Here is an 18,940-nt window from a genome sequence, read left to right on the forward strand (position 1 = left end):
TAGCTATTCACCAGGATTACAGCGCCAGTCATCACGTTTGCCCACCTCCAGCTAGTTCGAATCAATGGATACCTGGACATTTCTACGCTGCAGACCAGAGAAAGCTGAGCTACATCAGAACATGATATTCTTGGTCCAACTTATGACCTACCAAGGCTTTCTAGAAAATCCCCCCAAGTCCGAGACCAATCCGGGTCAAGACATCATATACATCGGAGCAAGATTTCAACTAAACAAGGGATATCTATGTCCACCTGAGGAGAGATTCGACAAGACTATAAAGCTGATTCAATCACTTTCAAGTCAACCCAGAAAGTCGCTGAGGTGGTGGATGTCTCTTCTAGGCAACGTAACATCTCTACAGAATATAACCTTCAGAGGAAGGCTGATGCTACATTCTCTACAGACATGGATCAACTCCATACGATCCCACAGCCTAGAGTTCCAGACTCAGTTACCTCCCAGATTACTATGAGACCTCCATTGGTGGAATCACAGAGAGCATGTGATGAGTGGCATCCCTCTGACTTCTCCGATGACAGAACACCATCTATTCACAGACGCGTCAGATTCAGGATGGGGAGCCCAGGGTACAGGGATGTTAGAATGCTAGTGAGAGGAGAACCTTCATATCAACTGCAGGGAAATGAAGGCCATGTATTACATCTTTCCCAATCGTCAATCTTCATAGCCACAGACAACACCACAGTTGTGGCCTACATCCTCAAACAGGGAGGAACAAGATTCAGTTTCCTGATGACGGAGACTACACGATTGTTTGCCTTGGACTTCTTCAATTGCTGGATGGAGGCAAGACATGGTCTCTCCTAGACAAAGTCATCCACAAGATGGAGGAGACGGATTGCATAATAATACTGATAGCTCCAGTATGGCCCAGCAGGATGTGGTTCCCCAGACTACTAAGACTACTAATGGAAGAACCAATCCAGTGACGTCTCTGTCGAGATCTGTTACGACAGCCCAAGCTCAGCATTTTCCATGACAATCTGTCCAGCCTACATCTAACCGCCTGGAAGTTATCACACAGAAAATGCAGACATCTGGATACTCAGCTTGACTGGGAATCTGTGTCAAGATCATGGAGACCTTCATCCTCCCTTATATATGCCAACAGATGGGACAAGTTCGTCCAGTGGAGAAGACGACAAATGCTATATCCATCCCTATGACAGCAAATTTTCTACAACATCTCCGTCAGGATAATAAATTCTGACATGGGGTAATGGAAGGTTATAGATCGGCTCTTCACTCTGTACTATTATCAATCGGAAACCATCCCATTCTAAATAGACTAATGAAATCCTTTCTACAAGAAGATGGTTCGCACACCTCTTATCTTCCCCAAGTGGAATCTTTCAGTGGTACTATCGGCTCTGTTAACAGATCTTTACGAGCCCATAGCTAAAGCTACCTTACTCCAAAAATCCAGGAAAGCTTCTTTCCTCCTAGCCATGGCGACTATTCTATTCTAGTCTCACCCATGAACAACATTGAACCTCAATCACTCGAAGATCGCTCCCAGACTTAATAGCCATAGACGCTGTACCATTCCTGCCTTGGGACCAACAGTAGATCACCCAAACAGACTCTTCCATCAGAGCTCTCAAGCTCTATTTTGCAAAAACAGACCCACATAGACGCCATCAAAGGAGACTCTTACCTTGCAAGACTCCTTCCAACAATGACATCACCAAGGCTACAATAACGGGCTGGCTAAAAGCTATCCTTGCAGCAAGTTTTTCACAACCTCAGAATTCCATGTCACGTCTGGGATCCTGCTCAGCTCATGAAATCAGAGCCCTAGCCACGAGTCTTGCTTCATGGACATCAGTCTCAGTAGAACAAGAAGTTTCTTGCTGTCAGTGCATGGGCCTCACAAAACACCTTCAACAATTTTTACTTGCGTGACGTACAACCCGACCTAGAGGGCATATATTCCCTGGGTCCTATTGTCGCAGCGCAAACTATCATCCACCAATAGTTTTCCCCCTTCTATCAAAAAAAAAATGGGGGGTCTGAGGATCGGACACCAGCAGCAACAGAGGGTGAGTACACCTTTTGATTATTCTGTCAATTAGGTGCAGGACGGGAAGTGAGAACATAACCAGAAGTGATGTCAGCCCCGGAGATAGCAGCACAAGGTCCATCTAATCAGGAAATGACGTCTTTGGGTAGAATAGACCTTGAGAGACATCATTGTCTAGTAAAAGGGAAGTGACAACCATTACCTTGTCCAGAAAAATGAAATTTGATGATAAAAAAACAAAGCAGATGACAATAAAACCGATCGCCAAAAAGCATCACGGCAACGGCCATGGTAACCCGATGCACGTGAGTTCCAGGCAAATTGAAATGCACATGCGTTCCCCCATTTCATGCCCTATAAAATTCCACACAGATCGGATAACATTCATTCATCATTGAATTGCTACCACATGCCAAGAATGACAAGAAATCAGCAACACCAAGCCCTTGGATGATTGCAAGCTGGACAAACCGCCCGGCAAGTAGCCACTGCATTTTAAGTCCACATAAGGACCATATACAGGCTCCAGCAACGGTACCAGGCCACCAATAGATGACTGACCATGTAATGGAAAACCAAGGGTTACCACCTGACGTCAGAATCATCAGATTGTACGACAGCATCTTCAAGATCACTTTGTCGCGGCTGCGGAAACTGCTCGACAGACCATGGGGACACATCAGCAACACATTAGTGCAGACACTGTGTGTCAAGGATTGACGAGCAGACACCCCCACTGTCACAGGCCACACCGAGAACCTATTCAGAAACCACGTCATTGCCGTGACCGTCTTCAGTGGGCAACATAGCACCAGCATTGGCGCCTGTGGAGAAGAGTCCTCTTCTCAGACGAGAGCCGTATCTCAACAGCAGATGGGGAATGTTATTCGGATGCTTGTGTTATTGAGAGACTCGTGGGGTGGTCCGAGCACAGAGGGTCGTCTTCCAGAACATCCAGGGAGAGGCAATGGTGTCACAGAAGCTCAGTACATTGATCAAGTCTGGAGACCAGACGCCATACCTCATTTGGCACGTCGCTACAACCACAAATTTAAGCATAACGCCCGTGCCCGCACTGCAAGGGCAACAAGATACTTCCTCCAGCAGAATGGCATCAGAACCATGCAGAGGCCTGACCTCAGTCCCGATCTAAATCCCATTGAGCACCTGTGGGACGGGATTCAAAGACGGCTGAATGACGTCCTATCAAGGCCGACAACTGCAGCTGAACTGCGTCAGGTGTTCCTCAGTCTGTGGGCTCAAGTGCCTATGTGCCTATGCCTCATCCATTCCATGTATTGACGTTGCATTGCAGTCATCAATGCACATGGTGGACTAGTGTTGTGTCTCAAAGTATGTTTACAGACAAATAAGGTTTCTCATATATCTATCCATGGTGATGTTTCTTTAGCGGTTCAGTATATATATATATATATATATATATATATATATATATATATATATATATATATATATATATATATATATATATGAGGCAATGTTTATACAGTAGAGTAAATCCCACTAACATCCTTGAGGAAAGACAAGGATGTTGTTGGCAAAGCAGAGACAATTTATTAGACAGATCAACTGACTCATCATGATTCGTTCTCCGAAGATAGTACAGTGGAAAACTGCGCATTTAAAAAGACAGGTACCATGGGATATAACAAACTTAAACAAATAAAAGGTAAGAAAAGCTAAGTCAGGTTTCACACGTACATCCAGTGATAAAGCTGTCCTGGAACTGAAGAAACTTCTGACATATTGGTTCCAGAATTGATAGGACGAGAAAGACAATTGTCATACAATCCAATATGTGGAACTTTCATGCTATACAGACAGTAGAGCCAACCATCTCATGTTGAGTATGTTTCATGAGGAAAAATTGAACTGAAAATGTTGTGCTATTCCATAAAGATTTACTGCATGAAATCAAAAGTGGTCGTGCCACATGGACTGAAGGCTTTTAACATGAGGAGACTTTTGGATCATTTACCAGAAAGACAAGGAGCACATGAACACCCTTGGGAGCACCCTTGTGCACATTAAATAGAATAATTATGCGGCCAGTGCCCCATAATGCGTCGGGTCTCAGCAAATCATGCAGCTAAAGATTGCAAGCAAGGCAACACTCCTCCATATAACAGAAATACCCAGGGCAATGAGATGAGATGAAATACTGATCATCAGACATTCAGCAACCCACAAATGGCGTGACTATCCACGGACAATCCAGATTTCTCATAAATATTTCATTCAGTTACATCCTCATATTTTCTCTCTGAGGGAGAAAGCTCTGAGGGATTGATAACTTTTCACCAATGAAATCTGATAAATAGAAGAAGAATATTTTAGTAATGTAACGTGTTGTACACTCAGTATCACAGAAGGTAGGCATGCGGTGTACAACACCTGCCCCTACAGGCCAATGAGACACTAATTGCATAAAAATAGTCATTAAAATACATATAAAAGTGTTACACTGACACAATCCACAAGATGTGGCTACGCCATAATAATGGCTAAATTCAAATCAAATACAATAAAACTATAGATAAAATAAAATGAATTTAAAAGATAGAAAAACAAAATGAAGAAATAAAACACTAAAACATGAAAAAAATAAAAAATAAATAAAACAAAAATAGGCTTTGATAAAGATTTGGACAGAAAGGAAAAGAAAGTTGGACAAGAAAAATAATTTCATAAAACAGAATAAGCTGTTCTAAACTTATGAAAAACAGATTTATAGGAAATTAAATACTACCAATGGCATTGACAAGGAAAGACCCACCATGGATTCCAGTGGAAGCTTTTGGAAATAATAGAGGTCCAAACCCGGCAGCTGCAACCTCAAGGAACCATGGGTAGATGATTACAATAATACATGTAATGTACATGACAAAATAAGGTCATTATTGTTGTTTCATAACACCCAATTGCCTGAAAACTGTAATTAAAAAGTCTAAATCTAATACGGCACCAGGTACTCAAAACCAGTTTTGGAAACTGTTCCTATATGTCCAAATACCATTACTTCACTGTTTAAATTCTCTTGTGGATACAGGAGATACTGTGCCTTAGTTTTGCAAAGGTCGAACAATACTTCTCTCAAAGAAGGTGATTTGCCTAACCCTAAAGAATTCTGCCCCATCACTTGTCTGAATACACGGTACGAAATATTTACAAGGTGTCTTACAGATCTTGTGTCATCACACTGCGCTTCCAATGACATTATCTATGTGGAGCAGAAAGGGATGTTGGGGTTGTTTTACTACTTGTTTTACTCAAGTCTTTAATGAATTGATCGTCAATTCGACTTTAGATATGTTCATAGGGGCAAGTGGTGACTTCGGAACCCATTTATGTTAAAAGAGGAATATTTCTGGGACATTCTTTTAGTCCACGGCTTTTCTGTTTGTCACTAAATTCTGTAAGCTTTTTGTGTAGCAAAGGGGAAGGTTATCATCCTGGACATCCTCAGCACAGATCTCCAATACCACTTACTCATCTCCTTTACATTGATGGCCTTGAACTTTACTCGAGGGAGAAGTTATTGACCATTTCATGGAAGGTCAGGCCTTAAGGATGCAGGTTCAGGACAAACTCAATGCCCATATCAAGGAAAATCTTCAGGCAGAGTACAAATGTAGACTTAAGAGAGACAAAATATTTACAGGGTATCTTACAGTCATCCATTTTTTACTCCAGGTGGTGTTAACTCCATAAATCCTCTTGTTAGCGGTATATACCTTATTTCATTTTTGTTCCTTTCTGCGTAACTTAGGGAGGCTGTCTCCCGAGCTCATCATTCCTCCACTTATTCCCTAAATGATGACAAGAGGCGTTCATTCCAGGTCTTCTGCATATCCAGGCACTTACTTCCCATGAAGGGCATCATCACCCAGGTCGCTGACTTTTTGTTTTTTCTTCGCCAGTCACCTGGCTGGTTCCACAATTTCGACCTATCTTGCTGCACTCAATACTGTCCTGAAGATTGATAGTGGTTCCCCGCTGTCATTGGTCCCTGCCCTATTTGCCATGAACTGAGGTTTTCCACTTGAAGACCAGAGTAAGAAGTTCAACCCTCCAGTTCGGGATCACAATGTTGTTTTGCATGACTTACTTCCTTGCGTCTGCCTCGTTTGAAGATCGCACCTTGAAGACCTGCTTTCTCCTGGCTCTTGCAACAGCGACTGGGGTAAGCAAGTTTCATGCCCTGGATGTAACCCAGGTCTGTTTTGACCAGTGACTTCATGGCCTGGTTCACCTTGGGCTTTGCTGGGACTTTGTTGCCAAAAGTCAACTGCCTGGCCAACCTGATCGACATCCCGTCTCTTTCGGAGATCGTTGGACAATTGAAAAACATGGCGAAATATCTCACAATTTAGAAAAAAAATGTCAACACAGGCTACCAGATTTATATCTGGTACCATGCTTGCGGATGCTATACTCTTATATCTGAAAGACCTTACTATTTTCAGTAAACTGAATAGTTTAAACTTATTGGGTAATATTAAAGAACGATTGTAAAATTTCAATTATCCTCTTTGCTTTAGAATTTAAGTGTAGCCTCCCTTTGAAAAAAGTGTCACACTCTGGCAAATGGCATTATTACTGATAGCCTCAAAGTGGCATTAACTAATAATATTGGATCAGCATTTTCGATCACATCGAAAATTCATTTAACAACGCTCGTAGCCAAATGTGCAATTTTAATTGATTGGAACTATTAGCATGATAAAATATTAGCGAATTTACATGAAATAAAGACATTTGACCTGAAGATTAATAGTGTCATTTTTTCTGAAAGTAAATACCAGAAAGTGGCTATTTGCAAGTAAATCTAGCCTGGATTTATTATTTACATTTAGTACTAACTACTAAATGACTTTATCGCGCGTATCCAAACCATTGGCTAATTACGTCTGGATGCACAGGTCAAGGCAACACGGCACAGCCCCAGAGCCCTCAAGGGCATCCAACTCTACCTTCACATGGTGGCATCAATCCTTTGGATACAACTCCAGCTTCCTGACACCAAGATCATCATATCCTCAATGCTGCCCAGGCGCTACTGGCACGATGCCAGGGATCCACTAAAGATCGAGGAGATGCAGAAGAATATCAACCGCCGACTGGCCAACCGAGTCAAAGAGCTCGGGGGTACAATAGTGCCACATCCCCAGATCCTGGTATCAGACAAGACATGGCATGCGTGGGAGGGCGTCCACCTCAGTGACAAAGGACTGTGTGTGGTTACGGACAATTTATTGCATGCCCTGGCACTTGTTTTGCGGCAGTAAGGATATTATCTCCACAGGTTAGTGTTTCTTTTCAGTATATAGGCAAGCTGGGCAACAATGCTATCTCCGCGTATCGCGTGGCCGTGGGTGTGGGGTAGCACTCTGGTGCTTTGTGGAGGGGTTCTTGTGGGCTACACTGCTAGTAACCAATTAACTTGCTTCCAAATTAATACTCGTGCTTAAGGCTACCTGCTTTTCAGTGGGAACCTTTCCGGGGTTACCTGCTTCTCAGTGTGAACCTTGTCTTTCCCGACTTTTCAGCCGGGGAATCGTAAAATAACATACGTTGGGGCAAACATTTGCCACGTATATGGGCCCGGCAGCGGAAGTCGTCTTGTCAAGCGGTAGCTGACAGTTGGGTCCGCGGCGGGAGCCGCATAATGGTTTTGCTAATGGGGCCAGGCAGTGGGATCTGCTTTGGCCGGCTACCTGGGACCGGGCAGCGGTAGTCTGACTTAGGCAAGCAGCGGTAGTTGCTTTTGGCAGCGTGGTAGTTGCCAAGCAATGGTAGCGTTTAAATGTGCTACCGTGTGGGCCAGACAGCCGTAGCAGTCTCAGGCCAGCAGCGCTAGCTGCGAATCGCTGTGGTCACGCTAGTGGCCATGGCAATGGTAGCATTTTGGTATACCAAACTAGCAGCTTAGTAGCCCATTGGTACCTGCACACCCTCGGCCATTTAATCCTATTTCATCTTGTGTTTTTATTATAGGCACGGGCATCCACGGCTCGGTGGCCCGTGCCACTCCTTGGCATATCGCAGGATAAGATAAAGATAATTGTAATTCATTAAGGGCAGTCTTTTTATTGGACTGTTGCTGGTCGTAGTATGAGAAATCTCAGCTGAGGGAATTAGTTCTAGTCCGGATATTATGTGATATTTTTTTCCTTGTTACCAGAATGGTCAGTTGTGAATGTCTGTGCATCTATTGCGCATCTAGAGGGGTACCATGAGGTTAACAGCAGGGTGTCAGAGTGTATCAGTTACATGCCAGACTGTAGCACTGATGGTTAATGTTAGGGGAGGGCCGTCCCTTTATTTAATGGCTTCTGCTACAAGTGCATAATGTCAATATACAATTAAAGTGGAAAAACACTTACCTCTGCATTGAAAGATCTTCTGCCTTCATCAGATATTTGGTGGTGAAGTCCATTAAGCACATTTTGAACTGTATTCACTAAATTCTGAGCTCTTTCTGTCTCATCTGGTGTTGTTTTTGCTAAAGTTGACATGATGGTGTCGTGTGATGGTAAAAAAATTCTTGCAGCAACTTTTACATCTTGTTGAAACTTGTCCTTGGCTCTTCTGAATATTTTAAGAAGGCTCTGAAGCTTGCTCTCATGCATTTTGGGATACACATATCCATCATACTGATGCCAGGAATCTATTCAAATACACAAAAGAGCATGTATAAGTAATGGACATAGAAGGCCACAAAGTTAAACTAGATGAGAGTGCTCATAATCCAGTGATGTGCCTCAAAGTTGGTACTTTGAATTCTGTATACCGTATATGTCTGCAGATAAGCCAAATTTGGAGGACCAGAAAAAAGATTTTGCAGAAAGGTGTAGGCTTATCCACGGGATACACTTTCATGATAGTATTTTTCTGATCATGATCTGTCAGAAACATCGCCTGAATGACGGTCCGATAGATTACAACATCCCGAATGTTTGGAAGTTGCCACAACTACAGCCATTATTGTTATTAATGATCAATAAATTTATTATTATTATACACCAATATTGTCATTTAAAAAATTTATGCTTGTTACTATTACACCATGCTTACGATGCTGGATTCAAACTAGCTGAGACATTTTCTCATGGGTTCATGATTCTATATACACTGATTCACAAAATAGCGTCTCGTTGTTGATGGCAACATAACAATCATTATGAGGGTTAAAAAAAGACAACAGAAACAGCTTCCCACATTAGGGGAGTGGATGACTGGTTTGTTAAATCTTTATACAAAATTATGACTTTTTCAAAATATTATTACAACATTTTCATCTTATATTATTGAATATCTGCAAGTACCTGTACAGTCTTGCGGCGTGTAGTTGCCTTTCACTTCTTGGTTTGGTTTATCTACAGGTCATATCATGTTCTTTCATATTTCAATGGTCAAGTTAATACCTCGGCTTATCTACGGGTCAGCTTATCTGCGGTCCTATACGGTATACTATTTAAAGATGCTTCTTTGAAAAAATGTAGAGTTTGTCTTTCTTTTAACTTTATGTTGATGCCCAGTTATAATCATTCAAGACAGGCATGTACCTGACGGGGAAAAAAAGATTCAAATACTAGCATTCAAAGATTGATAACATTCATTGAAAAAATAAATATCTATCTATCTTATTTAGAAATCAAGGGGGGCTAAGGAAAAGGAATATATCTTGTGTCTTCAAACCCAAATTAAGAAGAGAAAGTATGTACCCATACACACATGTATGTACACTATTAGGTGTTGTTTGTTAAAACATATTGTGACACACAGTGACTATATTGAGATAAGTATCAATACATATTGGAAACAGGAAGATGGGTCATTTATTCTGCTACCATAACTTTGAAACACAAACTACTGTTGTTCTACCAAACATTATAGCAAAGTAAGAAGCATTTCCTGTTAAATAACATCCCATTTGATTTGGGAAAACATATAAATGCCCAAAGCAGTACAGTTCCATGCCACATAGCTACCGCTACAACACATTTCCGTACACTTCCAGTTTAATGACATCCGGTCCAGTGTGAGAAAACATATGCCTAATGCAGTACAACTTTAAAACATTTCTGGTAAATTTGATCTTAATTAGAAGTCATAAAGAATCTCCTCAAATGAAGACCCCATTCAAGAGGGTGTTAATAATTTTATTCTTATGAAATGTCTACCTCTATTACATCTCCGCCATAAATCCTGTATTTTGGCTTCAGTCACAACTAAAATTTTCAGATTTTCGACAGACATCCTCTTCACTGTCAATCACACACAATTAGTTGTTCCCAAGTAGCATTGTAACACCAAAGCTATGAAATACATGCAATGGCAAGACCCTCACTTTTTTCCTGTGTGTGCTAGAGTCAACACCTATTGTAATAGTAGTAATGATCTAGCACTTTGTAGTAAGTCACATTAATCTAAGATTATTCTAATAGTTTTCTATAATAAACAGACACAATAAGTATATTTTAATCGCTTCTTCTGGAGTGACAATCATTCAAAGTGAGTATATCTGATGCTAGGCGTAACACAGAGGGGAAGAGAAGTGAACAGTGTGCCAACACATCTAAGAAAACCTTCATTGGATTAGCCGGGGCTATGACCAAGGCTAAGAGGCACGAGGTAGCCAAGAAGAAGGTGGAGGTCATCACAGCCAAGACATCTGCTTGCACCCCAGCTTCTCCCACTCCAGCTGAACAAGCATTTCCTGCACTCTCAATGTGTCTAATTCAACAACTTTTTAGTGAACGCTACCTCTATTTTTCAACAGATGTCCTCTTCACAGTCAATCACACAATTATTTATTCCCTATATAGCACAATAGCAACCCAAGCTCACTTCTTTTCCCACATCTAACCACTAGAGGTAGATGAGTTGTTAGTACTTCTGAGGTAATGGAGGTAGTATTCTTAGAATTATTAACAATGATAACTATTGTCCGACAATTCTTATGAAACTTCTACCTCTATTACATCTTTGCCAGAATATACCAGAGGGACCCTGTGGGATCTGCCTCTAGTAACTACCTGTGTAATTGACAGTAATCTCAACTGGAAACCATTATTTTCTGATTCTAATCCAAAGATATTTACTTCCAAAATTCCCCCTGAGGACTTGAAAATCAGAATGTCTCAAGAATCAGTCAAATATGTGATACTTTCACTAGAATTACCATTATATTTGCTGATCTTGTGGGTAATAATGAAGTCATTTCTGGTATATTTCTACCCAATGATGTCATTTCTTGTTAAATTTGGATTTGTGACACTAATACCTGTGCACTCATCACTTCCGGTGCTGACGTCACATCTGGTTTGTCACTTCCTTTTTCTTAAATAATGACTATTTCTAACAAAGACATCATTTCCTAATTAGGTGGCCTTGTACTACTATTGCTGGTGCTGAAGTCACTTTCGGTGATGACGTCACTTCCGGTCACTGGAGGCAGTTAATACTCAAGGTGCTACATCAATAGACAGGATAAACACTCACCCTCTGATGATGTTGGTGGACAATAGTTTGCGCCTCAACAATGGGCCCAAGGGAGTATATGCCCTCTACATCCGGTTGCACGTCACACAAGTAAAAACTTGTGTAAGGTGTTTTGTGAGGCCCAATGACAGCTCGAAACTATTTGTTCTACGGAGACTGATGTCCATGAAGCGAGAGTCATGGCTAAGGCTCTAGCAGGATCCAAGACGTGGTGTAAAATTCTGTGCCTGTGTATAACTCGTTGTAACGGTAGATTTAAGCCAGCCCGCTATTGTAGCCTTGGTGATGCTTTGTTGGACTGAGTCTTGCAGGATATAAAGAGTCTCTTTCGATGGCATCTATGTGGGTCTGAAGCTGCGAGATAGAACTTGAGAGCTCTGATGGGACATGAAGGTCTGTCTGGGTGATTCACTGTTGGTCCTAATGCCAGGATTGTATAGCGTCTATGACCCAACGGCCCCATTGTGGTAGTTTGATTCTTGGCTACAATGTCTGGGAGCGATCTTAGAGTGATTGAGGTCCAATGTTGATCATGAGTGAGACTAGAATAGTCCAAGTGATGGAGTTCTGAAACTCTTGCTGCTGTTGCCATGGCTAGGAGGAAGGATGCTTTCCTGGATTTTTGGAGTAAGGTAGCCTCAGCCATGGGCTTGTAAGGTTACGCCGATAGTACAACAGATAGATTCCATTGGGGAAGATACGAGGTGTGCAAACATCTTCTAGTAGAAAGGATCTCATCAGTCTGTTTAGAATGAAGTGGTGTCCGATTGAGTGTCCGTTGTGTTGAATTTACAGAGTGAAGAGTCTATCTGTAACCTTCTATTGTCCCATGACGGAAATTATTTTCCTGACATAGATGTAGTAGAATCGTTATTATAGAGGTGGATATTTTATTAGTTATAATCCCTTGTCGTCTTCTCCACTGGATGAACTTATCCCATCTGTTGTCATATATAAAACAGGATGAAGGTCTCCATGATCTTGCCACAGCTTCAGAGGCAAGCTCAAAGTATCTGGATATCTGCATTTTGCATGATAACTTCCAGGTTAGATGTGGGCTGGGCAGGATGTCGTGGAAAATGTTGGACTTAGCCTGTTGTAACAGATCTCTACGGAGAGGTAACTGGACTTAGTAATCTGGGGAACCTCGTTCTACTGGTCCAGATTGATGTTATCTGGATTATCATGCAATCCGTCTCCTCCACCTTGCGGATGACCTTGTCTAAAAGAGAGCATGGTGGGAATGTGTATGCAAGGAGATCCCTCCAATCCATCGATAGCGCATCAATCTGGTGAGCCTTTGGGACAGGAACTGGACTGTGTTGTCAGCCAACCAATGCCATATCCCTGGTAGATGTATAGGCGCACCCGTTCTGTATCGAGGAGCGGTCGTGGGATGAATTCAACAAAGTATCGTATAGGACATGTTGAATATGTAAAACAAATTCCTTGGTCTGAAAGAGTGAGTGAGTGACTGAGTATGGTTTTACGCTGCTTTTAGCAATATTCCAGCAATATCACGACGGGGGACACCAGAAATGGGCTTCACACATTGTACCCATGGTCTGAAAGAACGTACCGTACGAATCATTTCTATCCCTTGGGCTTCACATAAGCATTCCCATTGTTATATCTTGGGACGATGACGCGTGGTGTCTTGTTCACGGTGCAAGCAGGCCTCGGCTGTCCACTGTAGTTTGTGAATCGTCTACATGATGTACAGCGACAGTGTATGGTCGAGTGGTTACAGTGTTATGCATAAGCGATCATGTAAGTCAGTCTGTACAAATATACTGCAAGGATCCCACTAGGTCAGTTGACCTGATTACGGTCAAAGATGTTTACAGTCAGTCCTGACACGTGACATGTAATTCTTCCTTCACAGTAAAATGTATATCCCGTATATTGAGTCGACTACATTCAATCCTAATCAAGACCAATCCTCTGTGAACCCTGTGGTTGACAGACCAGTGGTGTGTCCGAGTTCTGAGTAGGAACTGTGATGTTGCCAGTGTAGGGGCAAGTTGATTCCCATGAAAAAATTGACGACTGGTCTGGTGTTGTGAACGATGACCCAGTTGAGGGTCTTCAGGTCAATTCTCATTCTCATATCGGTCGTATTCTTCTTCGGAACTAGGAATACCGGAGAATAAAACCCTTGATCTCATTGGTCTCCACTAATCTTGCTTCTTTAGTAGCTTCCTGACCGCCATATCTGCTGTCGCTAGCTTGGCTCTGAAATCTGCATCCGACAGTTTGAGATTTCAGGATATAGGATGTTCCTTGAAATGCAGTTTGATTCCAGAGAAGACACTTGTAGTAACCCCGACTTGGTTGGAACGAATTCCACCCAGGGGAGACAAACTTCTTCTTGGGAGGTTGTTTATATGACGAGTCCTGATGATCCAGGTATGCTTCTGGGGATGGGAAGATCCATGTGCCTTGGCAGCTAGGCTGATAGCTGATGCTTGGAATCGTTCCTTGTAATTTGTCTGACTTTGTCTATGATATGTCCCAATCTGCCGTTGAACGTCTTTGGAGCAGAAATTGGTTGTGACATTATCAACATTATCTAGAACGAATCTGTGCTAGTATTTGTGGAGGCTGAATAATCGAGTCTGGACCAGACAATCCAGTGATTTATATCACAAGCATCAGACCTGGGTTGAGAGTAAGTCTTTCTGCATTCTGACTATGGCATGCTGTGGATGAGTCTGACTTGATCTGTCCTAATAGTCATATGAGTCTCTCCGGGTATGCCTTCATACGATGTAATGGTGGAATGATGTGTCTGATTCTGTCGACAAAACAGTTGATATAAGCGCCAATGTCCATTGAATATCTGGATACCGAGGACAGATCTTTAATCCGTGAAGCAGGTAATATGACATTAGTAATAGGGTTGCATAATAGCTTCATAAAATCTTCCTCCAAACTTTGATAATCCAGAAGTAGAGCATCATGTGTTCTATTCAACTTCCGCTTCAATGGAGGTAAGGCTAGTCATTCATCATGTCTGAGTTTAAGTAGATTTTCCAACATCTGGTCTACCACTAGCCTATTTAACTCAGCCAAGGCAATGTCTGATGGATGTGTTGAGATCATGTAGCAGCATGACATCCCCCATAATATTCCAGCAAATTTTCTGTCTTAGGAGGTACAGGCATGAGGTGATGTCGGCAGCCGTAATTGCTTCAACTTTCTTCTTGGCCGCTTCATGCCTTTAAGCCTTAGTTACAGCCTGAGCTAACTTTCTTGAAGGCTTTCTTTTTTTCTCATCTAGCCTCTTCTGAACATATGACCTCTCTGCACTTTCAGGAGGTACGATGAGGATCTCCCGTGATCATGAACAACCACACTTCTTGCAATCCAGGAGTATATGGAGACTCCATTACGACCCAACTATTAATATTGACTTACTTTGTGTCTGCTTTATTGAAAACTGTAATGATCTTAGACTAATGTGACTTAAACCAAGTGCTAGATCATAACAACTATAAAAATAGGTGATGACTCAAGCACACACAGAAAAGAAGTGAGATTCTTGCGATTACGCATGTCATAGCTTGGGTTGCTATTGTGCTATATGGGGAATGCTAATTGTGTGATTGACAGTGAACAGGACGTTTGTTGAAAATCTGAAAACTTTAGTTAGTGTGACTGAAGCCAAAATACAGGATTTATGGCAAAGATGTAATAGAGGTAGAAGTTTCGTAAGAATTACACATCCTATATAGTTTGCACGTTGTCTCACGCAGTAGTGCCACACACATACATAGGGTGTTATTTCTGATTTTGACACTTTCGAGGAAGGTCGAATAATCTTTGTGGAACACTATTTCTGTCAATCTTATTGATTCTGCTTATCATACAATTGTGATTCATTTCATTCACTGTTTGTGCGTGAACTAGCGATGCGGCATCTGAAACGCCGGAATCATGCATGCTAGAAACTGGCAGAAGTCAGCGTGCAGTGGCCAATAATTTAACAATCTGAAGACTATGGAACAGGTATCAACAAACCCCAAATGTTGAAAATCAACCTTGTTCAGTGTGTCCCTGCTCATTGACAATCGATTGATCTGAAACCAGGCTCTATGAAATAAAGCTGAAACAGCGAATCAAATTGCTGGAAACTTCATCAGGCTACTGGACTTTGAGTTATGGGTCAGTGATTAGAAATCATCTACATGCAGCTCATATCCATGCTTGATGGCCACGTGTTGTGCTGCCTCTTACAAAGAGTCGTATTGGCAACAGACGTCAATAGTGCACACTACATCGAAACTGGGGTAATCATCGCTGGTCAGGTGTCCAACGTAAAAAGGAAGTCAACAGTTTGTGCACACGCTAGACACTTACAATAAAGGCACACAATTTGTGGGGAAGTAACTCTTGTATGATAATAGTTCCATCAAAGTCTTATGATTGTTCACTGCATTGAAATATCAAGTGTTAATTATGTTCAGTGCAATGAAAATATCACTTTTCTCAATTTCAGAAAACTGAGTCTTTCACACTGAAGTATAGATGATTACTATATTCCAGTGTATTACATATCGGGGGGTAAAAAGTTGAAAAAAAAGTACCCAGTATGTTCTGTGGTTTCAGCTGTGGTGTCCATTTGAATTTTGTCATTGGTAGGGACATGTACAATATGATATTTGAAAATAATGATTGGCTAAGGCAAACACACAAGATATAAGCCAATGACAATGTAATAGTTGCATGGAGAAGTGGGATCATATCTCAACAGTTGGCAAGTCAATAGTATATGCAGATAACTTTCATGGTTTGAGTAAATTTAGCTGTCACTAATACATAATATTATACAGGTTGGACAATTATAAGATTGGACAACAGAAGAAATATAATTCAAATAGTAAACCAGATGATACACGGATGATACATACATGTAAGGAAGATAATTTATGGATGGCAACTTTATTGTGAGGAACACAATGTTTCGGAGTAATATTTACTCCTTCATCAGGTGAAGGAGTAAGTATACACTCCGAAATGTTGTTTTCCCCAAGATAAATATGTCTTCCTTATGTGTTTCACTTGTAAATACTTTTCAAAGACATGATACATACATGGTTTTAAAACGATATTTCAAATACTGTGTTGTTTATCTGTTCCACATAGTGGGAAGTTGTAAGAAGACTTTCTACAAACTACTGCTACACTTGGTTTGTGCAAAAGTTGATGCGTGTATACACATGTCGAGTGTCTCAGATACGCAGGGTCTGCAGGTTTTAGAGCTAGATATTGTTGTGATTTAATGAATTCTGTATTCTCTAGACATTCGAGGGCGAAGAAGAATGAAGCATTATTCACAATGAATATACTCAGTATGTTAGTATTATACTGGATCTATAATGAATACGTGTAGAGATACTCTTCACCTTGATATGCTTACTGTTGCTAAAATGGACGTATAACCAAAGAATGTTGACAGTCAAATTCTATTATCCCTGTTTGGAGTTTGCAGCGCTGTCAAGCGAGATTTTCTTTTTTTAACATGCTGGGATTTTTTATCGGAACACATTGTCAAAGGAACAGTGATTGATCATGATTTGGATGCGATTTAAGAAATATGCCAAGTAAATCCTTTAAAGGGGAAGTGTACACGCAAAATTACTTTCTTTCTTTTTCTAAACAAAACGCAGTTTTAGAATTAGTTAATATCTGTCTTTGAAAATGTAAACTCATTTTTTTCACAGTGAAAGTAGGAAGCTCACAATAGCGTGAAAATGATATGCCGTTATGAGGCCTTCGTTTTTCGAGGTAAACAGGCCTGAGTTATCCCCCTTAGATTATGATGTAATTGGTGCCAATTCAACTGGATCCCTGTCTATTCGCAACGTAAAAGATATCAAGTACCAGTTTGCGGTAAAACAACATGGCCTACGACACACTCCGGCGCAGTGGTGACACAGCATAACACTATGCTGGCTGGCATCTGAGACGCTAGAATCACACACCTGTACCTACACCACGTGAAGCGGCTCTAACATAGCATGATGACGTCATAATGTTTATCAATTGGCACCAATGACGTCATATTGCAAGGGGCATAAGCCATGGTGTTTTTGTTATGAAAATAGAACACTTGGTAAATGTGAAAAATATAAATCGTTTTAATGCAAAAGATATGTTAATTAATTGTGATATTTTTATATTTTTGTCTATGACACTACTAGGTTAATACTTTTAATGTGGAAAAAGTACAAGAAAAATAGGTTCATTTCCGTGTGAACTTGCCCTTTAAGGAAACATGTGAAACAATAAGGAATGATCATGCCAAGTTCTTGTTACACTAGTTCAATGCATTCAGAAATGTCAAAAGTAGAGGGTATATGAGATAATGAAAAGCTGTGCAAAAAAAGACAGCAGATACAAGGTCAATACAATAGTTCACATTATGAGTTTTAGCAGAATTTACCTTTTGATCGTTTCATTTCACCTGGCATGTGGAAACGCCTGTTTGTGTATACCTTTCCGAAATACAGATTTTCCCATGTAACTTTCTTATCTTGAGTAGTTACAACATACTTGTAATCAAAGCCTTTATTGCGTTGTTCCTTTGACATATGAACTTGGCAGGAATATTCTCTGATATCATCCTCCCATCTGAAAAAAACATCACACTTTACATTCACAATGAATAGTTGCATGGACTAGATTTGTGAGAGCAGTCATATTTTGACTTATAGCTGAGGGTTATGTTTTGTCAGGGCAAGGATGTGTAAATCTAAGAGTATCACAGATGCACAGTGTTAAAAACTGACAAGAAAACAGTGTTATCACTATCCCTTGCCATAGGGCACATCAGAATTTTGGTTGTTCATTTAGTGGTGAAAATAAATATTTAAAAGTCTCATAACATCAAAGCACTTCGTTTTATTGGGAATAGCCTTAGGCTAGAAACTGGTGTCAGTAAAGAGACATAATTAAAGTATTGTCATGAAGGAGAACTTCATAATAATCATCAGAGAGCCAAGCAAAGGATTTGGCTTTTTTTTAATTCTGTTTTCTAAATGACCTCATTACTTTGCTGGCTGTAAGATTTGTTAGCTGGTTGTTTTATGCTGCAGTCAGCAATACTCTAGACACATAAGGGCCATCTAACTAGTGGTTGATAGCATGAATAATGTCACACATTGTATGAACAAGCTGACAATCAGCCAATTATTAGAGTCTGACAGGCCAATTTTATGACAAGCATTGGGTATTATGGATATATTCTGAATCGAAATCTTCACAGGGGTACAGCTTACCTGGATATGAAGTATAAAATATCAACAAAGACAGCCATTTAAAAAAACTTGCTGTCAGCATATTTCTTTTTAGACATTGAGG

General features: G+C 40.8%; 1 protein-coding gene across 1 annotated transcript in view; it reads right to left on the reverse strand.

The window, feature by feature from the left end:
* Positions 1-18,940, reverse strand: part of LOC139473602 (E3 ubiquitin-protein ligase rnf213-alpha-like) — a 351,622-nt gene that overhangs the window by 297,699 nt on the left and 34,983 nt on the right. The window contains exons 5-6 of the mRNA XM_071256275.1: positions 18,024-18,211; positions 8,455-8,738 (exon numbers count right to left, since the gene is read on the reverse strand). Coding sequence (XP_071112376.1) covers positions 8,455-8,738; positions 18,024-18,211 — 472 coding nt within the window. The remainder of the gene's footprint in view (positions 1-8,454; positions 8,739-18,023; positions 18,212-18,940) is intronic.

The sequence above is a fragment of the Haliotis cracherodii genome, unplaced genomic scaffold (genome assembly GCF_022045235.1).
Source record: "Haliotis cracherodii isolate W230 unplaced genomic scaffold, xgHalCrac1.p SCAF_3, whole genome shotgun sequence".
NCBI lineage: Eukaryota > Metazoa > Mollusca > Gastropoda > Lepetellida > Haliotidae > Haliotis > Haliotis cracherodii.